The 13,335-nt window shown below is 40.1% G+C and overlaps 1 protein-coding gene across 1 annotated transcript; it reads left to right on the top strand.

The window, feature by feature from the left end:
- Positions 1–5,798: 5,798 nt before the first annotated feature.
- LOC104447823 (acyl-CoA-binding domain-containing protein 3) lies at positions 5,799–9,377 on the top strand. The gene is made up of 5 exons (XM_010061551.3): positions 5,799–6,922; positions 7,825–7,930; positions 8,010–8,101; positions 8,222–8,287; positions 9,007–9,377. Exons 1-4 carry the CDS (start codon positions 6,060–6,062, stop codon positions 8,280–8,282), a joined length of 1,122 nt encoding a protein of 373 aa, XP_010059853.2. The 5' UTR covers positions 5,799–6,059; the 3' UTR covers positions 8,283–8,287; positions 9,007–9,377.
- The last annotated feature ends 3,958 nt before the right edge of the window (positions 9,378–13,335 follow it).

Raw genomic sequence — 13,335 nt, 5'->3', positions numbered from 1 at the left:
GCCGCCGGGCAATTTGAATTTCTATTTCAATCAGACATGTGATCAGCTTCGTGCCATGAGAAAAGCAAAAAACGCGCGATATCTTCAGATTTCTTTATTGTCGGCCTAACTTGGGGTGTTTGGAGGGGCTTAAAAGCTAAGACAGCTTAGGCTTAGGCTTAGGCTTCCACTTCCATAAAAATAAATATAATCTTTTGCGTTATAAAACTTACAAATTCGACTTCAAACGTTCTTCACGTGTCTTTAAAGATTTGACCACGATGAAATCGCAGACCAGAAGAAAAGCTGAGAGAAGGTGAAACATATGGATTGCTGCAAGAAGCATTGCTAAGAGGCCAAATACTTACTGGTCAGTGGCTAGTCATTTCTTAAAAATAAAAATTTCGACACGTTCGACACGTTATATATTAAATATATTTTTATATATAAATACATAAATAAATAATAATAATAAAATAGCCTAGAATTAATTTACACAAAAATATTAAATAATATCATTCATTATTTTAATTTGTTACAATAATACACAAAACTTAGAGGAAAAAACATTGTTTAAATAAAAATGCTTAAATGATATTTTTAAATTTATTTATTTATCATATATAGCATTTTTTTTATTACTTCTTTCAGAGTAAAAGACTTTAAAAATAAAAATAAAACTGAAAAAAAAAAATAAAACTGAAAAAAAAATTGACCCCATGTGTGTATATTTATAGCAATTTTATTAGGGGTGTGCATGGTCCGGGCGAGCGGTTCCCAACCTAGAACCGGGAACCGCCCGCTAAGGACCGGTTCAAAAATTGAAACCGATCCACTGTTTGTTGCATGGATCCACCCGAACTGGACCGCCGGTCCGGTCCGGTTCCTGTGGATCCATGGAATCGATCTTGACGCGAAACAATTTTGGTTTTCAACATAGAACGGTTGGGTCTATGAGTTGGAAAGGAGGGGAGGAGGTCTATGATCGGGTTTTCAACATGTAACGATCGCGAAACAATTTTCCGCGGCTATGGCGGTGGCGGCCGACGCGAGGGGGCGAACATCAGCGGCGGAGGAGTAGCGGTGGCGACGTCAACGCTCGAGGAGGAATCGAAATAGTGATAGGATTAGGAGGAACCGAGGAAAAAACAAAGAGAGAGAGAACCGAAGACGAAGGGAGTGAGGAGATGAGATATAATCTAGGGTTTTTTTAGTAATTTTTTTTTTTAATATTAAAAGGTTCCGGTCCATTCCGGGTGGATGGATCCGCCCATGGAACCGGGAACCGGACCGGTACCCACCGGTTCCAAAAAATTGGAATTGGGAACTGGATCGGTTCTCTCAAGAACCGCCGGTTCTGGGCGGTTCCTGTCCGGTTCTGGGCGGTCCGAGCGATTCGGGTATTTTGCACACTCCTAAATTTTATTACTTTTTTATTACTTCTTTGTGTATATTTATATTTTGACCCCTCAAGTATTAGAAATTTTTAAAATTGATCCCGTGCGTGTCGGAATTCCGGACTCGCGTGTCGGAGCGTGTTGGAAAGAGTTGATCACGTGTCGGATTTTCGACACTTGTTGGGACAGTGTCGGAGCGTGTCGGACACGTGTCGGAGTGTCGGGCACACAAGGTTTCCGGAGAGTGTTCGTCTTTACATAGGTTGCTGCAAGAAGCATTGCTAAGAGGCCAAATACTTACTGGTCAGTGGCTAGTGATTTAATGAATCGAGGAAATGGAAGAGCCCACTGTTGATGCTGGTTGATGATGATATCATGGACCACCGTTTTTTTTTTTTTTTTTTTTTTTTTTGGGATCAGAATGGACCGCGGTTTTTGATTACAGGGTTCTTAGTTCATTCTCATTTATCTTTCTTCGCTAGCAAAGATTGGCGCTTTTTTAAATATACTTTTTGCTACGAACCTCGCATCTAATAATGTGATCATTAAGAAAACTACCTTTTCTTTTTCTTTTTCTTTTGTTTCAATTTTACTGAAAGATAAAACTACTATAACCCCTTCCCAATTACCTTGAGTCCCACTACAGCATGTTTTTGGAACTTAAAATAAAATTTTCAATTACAATTTTACCCGCACACAATGAAGACTAAAGTCAAATGGGGATTCACTCTTGATTTAAAATTATTTCTCGCTTTTTTTTTTACCTTCTATTTTATTTGGATTCTTCTTCTTCTCCATTTTTTTTTTCTATTCGGGACAAAACCGATGTCCCTCTTAAATAAAAAATAGTTTATATTGCAAATAACCAACTATTTTGTCTTTAAAAAAAAGGCTAGTTATTGTGTTAATGAGTTGTGTGTGTGTGTGTATTATGTACTAGGAAACCATTAATCTAACAATATTATTCAATAGTTTTAATGAATGTGTTTGGTTTAACTATAACTTTAATATATGTCATTACATTATAGTCTATGTGTCTCGATTTTCATTTTATTTAGTAAATCTAATAATACAATGAAAGATGAGTAAATTGTGTGTAATGCATATATGAGGCATAATATTTAATCTTTGAATAAGTTTTTACAAATTCATATTGAAAATTGGAGTAAAAAATTTATGGTCATGAAGAGAATTTAGGGGAAATAAAGGGAACACTATCCAAATAAATCTAACCTTTCTTCACTCCAATGTATGATGCTCACGTAATGACAAATAGTTAAACTCTCATGTGAGTGGGCAATGAAGAATGAGTTCAAAAGAAGACAAATACGAAGGAAACATTGAAATATAATAGATGTGGAAGAAGCGGCTAGGGTGACAAAAAATTGTTCGAGATGGGCAAGGGTTTTTGTCTTTGCCGGTTTTTTTTCCTTTTTGGTTGGTGTCTTTGCTGGTTGAGTTGCACGGTAATGGTCACAATGATCCCAACAAACATTCCATGCCCCAAATAAGAAGAAGAAGGAGAAGAAGAATGTAATAAATAACCTTAAATCAATAGTGGGGACCAGCAATGAATAATAAGGTCATTTTAAGATGGTAGGAGATGCTCGCATAAAATTGACCAACTTTGTTTTGGTATGCATTCCTTCCTTTGCGGAAGCTTAACTGAGTGGTCTAAGGAAGGAATTTTCGTAGAAAGCAAGGATTTGATATGCAATCATATTAATCACATTGTTTGTAACTTCGTTAGACTTTCTTGTGAGGAGGGTGTTGCCAAGTTTGTCCAAACATCTATAACTGGTTGGCCTTTTTAAGAAGCAAGATCCATCTCATTTAGTAACAAATTCCAACAGACCCGCAAAGGCACCTCGATTGGTCAATCTTCACACAAACCTCTACCCAATAAGAAAAGGGGCAATGGGAAAAAACAGAAAGACCCGAATCGGTTTTTCCCTTTTAATTACAACCCGGGGTCACGTTTCGGATCAGACATAACGTCGACCCCGACTTGTTCGGTTTGGATTCCGGGGAGAACCCGGTCCGAATCAGCCCATTGACGTCCCTACTTTGAAAGGGTTTACAAAAACATATGAGATGGTGCGCCGGCATGTATCGACGGTGGTAGGACATGGGCCATCTAATGCGTTGGCGCTGTCGGATTGAATCTCGCCGAACGCGAAGCAAGAAAAGAAAAAGGAACGATCCGGCCGGCCGGCTCGGGGAAGAAGGTCATGATGAAGAGGCGGGGTCCCTCGGCCAATCGAGCGTCCCGGGAAAGCGAGTGGCTGGGGGGGAAGTTCACTCGAATGCGGCGATCACGGTTGGCTGCGGTAAAGCGAAAAAGCGAACGGCGGTGAAGAGGGGCTCGTGCGCTTTTCGTACGCCGTCACCCTTTTTTTACTCGGCCGGCGTTGCCAGCTGTTGCCGGGTCTCCGCCTCTTGTCCCCCTTCATTTTTTTCCAAACGAAAAAGGGGAATTTGATAAGGAAATTTAAAAAAAAAATTTGGAAATTTGCCGAGGATTTGGTTAGGTAAAGCCTTTTGGGAAATCGGGAAAAATAGGGGAATGAAAATTTAGGTCAAATATAATCAACAATTTAGAATTTGTGCAAGAAACGTGAAAAGTGCGATTAAAAAGATAGTGTTTTCTCTACTCAGCATCTTCCAAACGCACCTTAAAGAATTATGATGATTTTCAAAAAGATGTGGAGACACAATCAACATTTTAATTTTATGTTCGACAATACGAAGTGGTACCTTTTCCTCCATTTACAATAAGAAACATATTGCACTCGTGTGAAAAAATGTTATGATAATAATACCGACCAATACGGACAATCGATGCTACCATAGTAAAATAACACAAATTGTCAATCAATTTTTTTTGTCAATGCGTGATAAGTAATCGGTTTACCTTATAAAAAGATTACAATCATCAATATTCTGACTTTTTTTTTGTTGTTGTTGTACGTTCTTATTAATAACACTATGGGAAATCAAAGTCTTTCCCTCTGACCATACTCACCGCCTTAATACGCTTATTAACAAGAAAAATAGTGATGTTACGGCAATGAAATTGGAATAAATTAGTAATACACTCCTTTTCCGATGCAGTGGACCATGAATAAATTATATATAATGTTGGAGTCAATCTAGGCTCTATACTATATTAGTAAAGATTAGGGGTGAGCAACAACGCCAATTCAAATTCAATTCCAAACCCATTCACATGAGAACTAGTTCAATTCTTGGGTAAAAAATTTGGGAATCCGCCTCGATTAGTTTAGCTCTCAAATTCTTGGCCTTCAACCACTTTCCAAGCTGATTCTCAGGTAGGATTGATTTTAAACCTGGTCAAACCCAAACTCTAGAACTTTTCTTATTAAGAACTTTTGTAAAAATAATAAGATTGAACATTCCAACTAAGCAGGCCAATATGGCGTCTTATATCAAATAAAAGAATGAAACAGAAAAAAGAAGGTAGATTGATTCCTGGGTCGACCCTAGAAATGGCTAATTCGATTTTAAGTCGGTTTCAAGATTGACATATTAGTTTCTTGATTCCAAAAACTAGGAATTGGCTATGACAAGGTAGATTTTAGGCCCTTGATTTGGAACTTACCAACTTTAGAATCAATCACCTTAAGCAAAGATGATGTGAATGAGTATTTTTGAGATACTTATTGAGAAAATTTAATAGGGAAGAATCTATTTTTTAAATAGGATATTGTTAACGAGTGCTTCGGAGTGAGGTGATCATTGGTTAGTTGGTGTCAGGTTAGGCCGAACCTTAAACCTAAGCCTAAAAGTTGGTCCACACTAGCTGCGCTTGTCATAAAATTCTTACATAAACATCTCAAGATTGAGATTTCTCATTAGATGCCATTGTCCAAGCTTGTTCAAAAAACCTTCAAGCCCTCGTCGCTTACGCTTGGCTTGCCGAGTTTGCGGGCCACTAATTTTATAATCAGATCTATCTTGAAGCAATGGCTAGCATGCTTAGATTCCGTTTATTTAATGAAAAAAAGAATGATCATTGTTGACTATAATTCATTTCTAAATATTTCTATGAATGATAACAATATTTTTTAATCATTCATTTTTATAAGCAATGCAACGATCATTTTTAGAATAATATTTTTCAAATCAATTAATTCTTCACAAAACGAATGAAGCCTGATTTCAGATGCATTTATCACGATCGATATAAATGAAACATTGTGATGAAAAGAATATCATTCTATCATTCGAATGTCTAGATATCGAAACTTTTCCAATAAGATCATTTCGAAAATTTGAATTGGAAGGGAAAAAGAAAAAAATAAAATCCGACCAAAGCTTGTTCCTCAGGCTGAACAGTATGTTCATGAGATCAGTTAGCAGTTAGCATCATTCCTAGAGAGAGAGAGAGAGAGAAAGAGAAGCTCCAGGGCTTGGGAAAGCGGGGAGATAAATTTGCAAAAGAATATACCTTCCTCTGCTCTGCAAATATCCCTCTCCTCCCTCCTTTTCTCCCTCTCCCTTTCTCTCTCTTCTCTCTTTCTTCATAATTCCTCTCTCTCTCTCTCTCCTTCAGCTTTCGGAAAGTCGTTTCTTTTTCTTCCTCTCCGCCTACCGCACGCAGTCCCGTGACCAGCTTTTCAGTCCCCTCCCCCCCTGCCTTCTCCGTCCTTCTTTCTGATCATGGAGTGGGTTCACGAGCTGCTCGCGACCGCCGTCCTCGCCGTCCTCCTCTCCTTCGTCGTCGCCAAGCTCGTGTCGGTGGCCATGGCCGGCGACGACGTCCGCGATCCCGACGGCGAGTCGGGCGAGCTCGCCGATCGCGCCCCCGCGCCGGGAGGCGCCGAGGTCGGGGCGCGGCTGAGCTCCCGGGGGCCCGAGAGCGAGAGGGGAGTCGAGTTCGTGCGGGGAGCCGCGGCGGGTAAGGTCGATCGGTTTGGAGACGAGGTCGCTTCTGCGGTGGAAGTTGTTGAGCCGGCGCGATGCGGCGAGGAGGAAGTTGGGACGGAGCGCGGCGAGGCGGCGGAGGGACCGCCGGTGGCTGTTGAATTGCCGGCTGAGCCGAAGGCGGAGGAGGAGAGTGTTGGTGCGTCGGAGTTAGTCGTGGAGAAAGAGAGCGAATGTCGTTCCGGTGGGGCCGGGGAAGACGACGACCGTCCTTCGCTCGGAGGAAAAGACGAGGAGCCGCAGCCTCGTGTGCCTAAAAGTGCGGAGGCAGCGCGAGCAGAGCAGTCAGAGCACGAACAAGAGCGAATTGATGAAAAAAAAGAGGTTTTGAGGGTGGGCGGTGATGATGCCGGCGACGGCGACGGCGACGGCGACGGCGACGACGACGACGACGGCTGGGAGGGGATCGAGAGGAGTGAGTTGGAGAAGAAATTTGCCGTGGCGGCGAGATATGTCGACCCTGCGAATACGGATGATCGGCTGGAGAGCATCGGCAGCGACGTGAAAATGCAGCTCTATGGCCTCCACAAAGTGGCCACCGAAGGGCCTTGCCACGAAACGCAGCCTATGGCCCTCATGGTCTCTGCCCGTGCTAAGTGGTACCACCATAACTCCTGCGCTATCTCTTTGCTTTTTGTTCGTGGTGATCTGTTTTGTATTTTTGTGAGCGGCTCTCGTAATCGAACGATCGAGGTGTCCTTTGTTTTGCACTTGAGGGCGCAATTAGAATCGAAGAAAAGGATTTGACTGTTGAATCTCGAAGCAGAGAATGAGTCGAAAGCATCTAATTGGAAAAAAAAAAAAATGAAACTTTTGATAATATTGAGGAAAGAAGGACGCAAGGGGTTGTCGATTAGCCTTTTGAAATAACGGAAGGGAGAAGTAATTAATGATTTAGATCTTTCCTTGTCGAGTGCAGCGGATGATGCTATTCCTCTGCTTGTTTTGCCCGAAAGCTACATAATTTCATTAAACTGTCTTAGTAGAAGCCTTGTTGACCAAGGGTACAAGGCTGTGATTTGCAGATCTAAGATTCTTGTTGTTGATCCAAACATTTTTTTTTTCTGGTCTCCAAATCAAAATAGATGTGCTTCTACCTGTCATTTTGGACTGGTGAAACCCAGATGACAATGAGGGCATTTCCAGTTCTCTGTCTCTCAGCCACATTGTGTGGGTGTCTGGTTAGAGCCACTTACTTAAGTTTGGAACTGGTCATTGTTGAATAAGAAGATAATTATTGATAACTTAGATGGTAAGCATACTGAATAAAAATCGATCAACTAGAAAGATTGAGTCCCTTCAATGCGCCTGCACTAGGAGGAGCTGTGTTGCTCAATGTTCCATAGGAAACCTTTCAAACTGAAACCAAGAAAGCAAACATGCTTGAAACTTAGGGCTTGCGCTGTGCCGAGTTACACGGTATAGTTTGATTGCTAGGTTTATAACAGGGTTGACAGCTGCTATGTGTGAGTGATGGAGGGAAGTGCTTACGTTGTGCAAGGAATGCTTGGCAAAGGCTAGGGAACATGAGCCCAGATGTGGCAATGGAGCAGTACATTTCTCTTCTAGCTGCAAAAACTCCAGATTGGGAAGTGGCAAAAACTGCTGTAAGTTTCTTTTGTGGGGGTAAACTTCGTTGCCGCTCTTTGTCAAATGTCAACTATATACTTGTGCTGACCCTTGCAGGATGAGAACAAATCGGATGTTGCAATGCTTAAAGCTCAGGATTGTAACTTAAGCACCGGTTCATGTGATCAACTTGAGTACACTAATCTAAGGTAGTATATGACTACACAGTGCTATAACTAGAATCACTACTTAGACCTTCAAGTTCAAGTCTGGTCCATTCTACTATGTTCACAAGTTGATTGTCTCCCAAATGATCATCTTTCTTGCAGGAAACCATCAATGGAATCTCTTACTGGTCAAACTGATATGAGTAAGGATGAAAATCAGTGAACAGGGTATGGTTGCTGATACATGCACTTTGTTGTGGCAAATTTTTCCTCTGATCATACAATATTTAAAGGATAATTGAATAATACTTAATGGTTTGAGTTTAAGGAGATGTATAGTTAGTATTTTTGTTTTTTTCAATGTTTTGTTTCTGAGAAGACTGGAGAAGAGTCATTTTAGATGGACTAAATGTTTACCAATATTCAAAATTTTCCTTTCTTTGCAAGTCCGTCCAGTTTTATTATCGCTTCTAATGTCAAGCTCATGATGTTTATAGGGATCTTTTGTCACCTGTCATGCTTTGGGGAGAGCTTGATTGATATTTTGAGATGTAACAGTAATGACAGCAACCATATATCTACAAATAGACAGCCAAAAGCATCTAATGGAAAGCCTTAGAAGTCTAGGAAATCCGTGTTCTCTCTTTTTATCATCTAGTTTAGGATTCGCCTGCAGTATCAGGGAAGCACCATTTGATCTTCCCATGTTGACTCTTTTTAGTGAAAACTCTTGAACAGCCTGCCATAGAGATTGACTTCATTTTATTAGTTTTGAAGGCAAAAAAATTGCAAATGCTGGTATGTTCACTCTGTTTGTGCATATAATCAATCTCTACCAATCCTTTGGTGGTCTTATTTTTTTGTTGAAACAATCTCTTCATGTTGAAGAATTTAAAACATTGACATAACCTTTTCCTTTTTTCAATTTGCTGTTTGAATATCCTCAGGTTGAGGAGAGATTGGCATTACATTGTTTATGTCCTCTTGACTGTGGAGGAACTGGATCTGCTGGGAGTTATATAGATCGGCAGCCACAGTTTGAGGTTCTCCTTCTGTTAATATTATCCATTGTTTGTCTAGTCGACGTCCATGATTGTGTTCAAGGAGCTGCGCATGTGGCACATAAGCATGTATATGGGTATGTACATAGATATGGAGTCTGAGTAAAACGGTCCTTAAAAAGGCTTCTATGCTGGGGAAACTGTATGCACTTACTTTCTGCTTACAGCTTGCCGGTGTTCTGAATTCTCTAAATGGTGAAGAGAATATGATTTCACTTTACCTTAAAAATGAAAAGGTTTGTCCTTCTGGAATCTCATCGAACGGACTATTGTTCTGCTTGTGCAATCGGTCATATAAAATATCTCCGCTGCATCGAGTTGGTCTTGGTCCAAAATTAGAAAGATACTAGCTACTTACTCGAGAAGTTTGTTTTATATCCCTAAGTAACCCATATTACCAACCATTTTTGCTTGTGCCACCGATGAACCGTTTCTCATTTCTTCGTACCTTCAGGAACTCATTCTACATTTCCTTATAACTACACCATACAATCTTTTCTGCCTTTATTAGGTGGTGTTTTCTGCCAGATTTGCCCTCTTTAACTTTCTTTCTCGTCTTTTTGAACTTTGACTTTGGAACATTGTGAGTGCATACTGTTGTTACGTGAAAGAATACCCATTGGATTTGTGCCAGATGGCAATCCTTTTGGTGAATCGAATCACACCTTGAATTTGCTTATATGAGCTTGTGAGTGCCCCTTACGCTTTTTCTTCCGTGTTCTCGAAGCTTTGTTCTGTATATCTTAGAGGATTTTAAGGGACACATTCTTACGTTTCGTTTGGGGTTCCCCAGCTGCTATGCGGCTTCATAAATTTGCTTTCGAGGTTGCCTTAAATTTTTGAGAAAGTTCAATTTTGTACTGGGTGAAAGAATCTTCAATTATTGCGTCATCGTGAATAAAGTTGCAGTAGACACTAGCTGCATAAATATAGGATTAAGGTTTTTTCTTTTGAGGGATTGATCCATCGTATCCCGTCATATGAAAATTCATTTTTTTGATGCAATTCCTTATCAAAGTCTTGTATAGGGCCAATCACCCCACATTCGATTTCTTATGACTATCTATTTTTTTTTCTCCATTGGATATTCGACTTGCCATCTACGGCTGAAATGATGTGATGTTTTTTCTAATGTTTGTTGACCGAAACCTTGTTTTATTAGTAATTCTCCTTGTTAATCTTGGGATGTTGGTCTTCCTTGTTTTGTCTAGTGATAAATGTCCTTTAGCGACGCCCCTCCTAAATTCGTGATAACGCCAGCTAAACTACAGAAACTTGGTCGTGGCAAGATTTTGACCATCTCTTGGATTGGTTTTGGGGCAACCATTCTTAGCTGCTCTTTGTATTCTCTCTTCTTTGTTTTAACATCCTCATAAGCATTTTTCAAATTGCCGAAGTCCCCTCTTGGAAGTGCCCCCCAAAACACCTTGTTTGGCCCAATGAAAAGCGGCCACGTTGACTCTCGTGCATTTATGGATAATCGCGACAAGAGAGTCCTGGCTGGCGCTTGCATGGAGACATCATCCAGAAACATTCCTGCAACTTGTCATTTCTTACAATTCATGTTTGGTGACGGCATCGGTCGGTCCCATTTGATTAGACTATTCGAAGTCGGCTTTTAAAAACTGGACTTTGGCCGTCCATTGCTCGGAGCCTTCGAGCCAGGGAGGTGTACGATCAATTTGAGATCACTGCTTATAGTTCATTGGAAAATCATCACCAAGTTACAGATTCACATTTGCCTTTTATAAAATTCCCAAGCTACCCCTCTATTCTTCTCTTTATCAGAACATTATACTGAGAAGCACAAAAATGGTCTTTTACCTCAGATGTTTTTCAACTCAGATTCTTCTTATGTTTTCGAATTGGACGTAGTCAAATTCTACACTTCACCTCCATTTCTTACCCTTTCTAGACAGCATCTGAGAAATCTTTTATCCCTTCCCTTACGCTTATTTTCCTCACCCATCCGGAATCCTTGCAAACATACGGTTAAGAGTTTAATTAGAGCATTCATCTAATCGTGAGGCAAAACCATTTTGTTTAATGTGTAATCTTCTTCATGACATCTAAAAGCCTAGGAAGAACACTCCATCATGGGTGATAGGCTACGTCATTTCAACTATCATAAAAGTTTTATGTCAATTACCCTTTACTTCTTGCCTCACTTTTGAAGTAAATTGGATCTTAAACGAGAGGAAATGTCATACTCGTGTGTTGTAGGTGCATAGTGCGCTGGGGATCGTTATGATGTCATGTCCCAATCGGTCTGGGTTGGTCCCAGTCACAGGCTAGCAGAAGCCTAATACTTTCACCTAGGGAGATCGTTAAGAGCGAGTTTAAGTTTGAGCTCATTAACATATTCAATTAGACTTACATTTCAGCTTAAATCATTGAGTCAAGTCTATTAATATATTCAATTTGATCCATCTTCTCTTAAAAGTTTAAACCAATGAATTATAGGCTAATTATGATATATTAACTACTCAACAATATATCAATTCTCCGATGTAAGATTTTTCTATCACAATTCAAACCGCAATCACAGGCTTTGATATCATTTGTTAGGAGCGTGTAGTAGAAGTCTAATACTTTTCACCTAGAGAGATCGTTAAGAGATAACTCAAATCCGAACTCATTAATATATCAAGTTGGATTCATATTCACTCAAAAACTTAAGTCGATGAGTTATGTGCCAAGTAAGATATATTGACTGCTCAACACCATATCAATTTTTTGGTGTGGGACTTCTTTAACACAACTTACTTACACGTGTATCATAACATGAACATGACCTCAAGAAAGCATTTCATAGATGTCGTTAGATTATCTAACTCAAAAGTTTGTAAGTCAAACATGTGAAAGTGACTAGATGTAAATAAGATCAGTTCACATGGATAAGATCTTACGAGAGACTTTCACCTCTTGAAAGTTGGAAAAGTTTTAAAGGTTTCAATCGCAAAGAAAACAAACACCATTACAGATGTCCTTTCTCAATTATTCTAGAGCTTTAAGATTTCAATATGTCGTGAAACTCCGTGAACTGTTACCACAGTCACACCACAACACATGGCCCTGTCGATGACGTGCCAGTTTAGGTAGAGGCGAAAGGCAATACATTGCAGAGATAAGATCAAGCGACTGTGGCACTTAAAATAATTTAAGTTTCTTTTGAGTGAAAGTTTCAAGTAGAGCAGGACCTTTTTATGGCCAATTCATAAGGCTCACATGAAGTACTTTCATGGCCTACGAATCTATCAAAATTGGGCCTTAGCAGGTTATAACAGTATTAATAAGCCTTTCCCAGAGGAAAAGCCCTCTAATGAATATTTTATTTGGCTAACCAATGTTTACCAAGTGCTAAACATGTGCTCTTGGTCAGTTCGACCCAGTGCCGTGTGCCATATATCAGTTAATGACTAAGCCGACCTCATGAAGCTGGATGAGGTTTTTCCTTTCCGATGATACGGTTGTGCGGGCATTCGGCTAGATTCCACGGTTCCTGGATCAAGTCCCTCGCTTCAGAACACGGTAAGCTCATGTTTGATCCCCATATGGTCGAAGTGAGATTGAACCTTGACCTTGTACCAAGTAACACTTAAGCAAACCCCACTTCTCTTCTCGCTTTTTGAAATTAGGTTTCACCTAATTATTGATTGGCTTTGGTCCATCATCATGTTCAGTTCAAAAGTGATGTACATGCGACGACCAACACATTAACGACAACAAAAATATATGTAATCATACAGAAGAATGGCTAACGATGGAATTAAGCTTCCTGTAGGAAGATTTTACACACCATAGCTGAAGAACTAAAATTTAGAGAAGAAATTTTCATCAAACACACAAAAAATACGACGTCATTTTTATAAAATTGCTACACGAGTGCCTCTTAACTTTTAGCGGTTCGAATATTTCACCATCAATTAACTCATGACGCGACTCGTGATGATCACTTAATGAAGAGCGGTTGTAAAATGTTGAAAACCCAAAAACCTGATAGGGAGAGGTCACCGTGGCTTGTACCCGTCAAACAGATTTCCTAAATTATTGCAGAAAGATCAATTGAAGTTTTGATCTTTTCTAATGAACTCGGTGCTTGTCGGCACGTCGTGACTATGAGGAAGGTGAGGACCATAAGTCGGAGGGTAGTCCTTAAATTCAACGCCTGTGGGACTAGGATGGTGGCTTCTCACCATCAAAATTAGTGCACGA

This window comes from Eucalyptus grandis, chromosome 6, assembly GCF_016545825.1.
Source record: "Eucalyptus grandis isolate ANBG69807.140 chromosome 6, ASM1654582v1, whole genome shotgun sequence".
Classification (NCBI taxonomy): Eukaryota; Viridiplantae; Streptophyta; class Magnoliopsida; order Myrtales; family Myrtaceae; genus Eucalyptus; species Eucalyptus grandis.
The sequence above is the reverse complement of the archived record's forward strand: the minus strand, read 5'-3'. Positions and strand labels throughout refer to the sequence as shown.

Excerpts from the sequence above, each read along its gene's own strand:
- LOC104447823 (XM_010061551.3), top strand. The coding sequence starts at position 6,060 with ATGGAGTGGGTTCACGAGCTGCTCGCGACCGCCGTCCTCGCCGTCCTC. Across the intron at positions 7,931-8,009 it reads GGGAAGTGGCAAAAACTGCT|GATGAGAACAAATCGGATGT; the intron begins GTAAGTTTCTTT and ends TGACCCTTGCAG. Across the intron at positions 8,102-8,221 it reads CTTGAGTACACTAATCTAAG|GAAACCATCAATGGAATCTC; the intron begins GTAGTATATGAC and ends TCTTTCTTGCAG.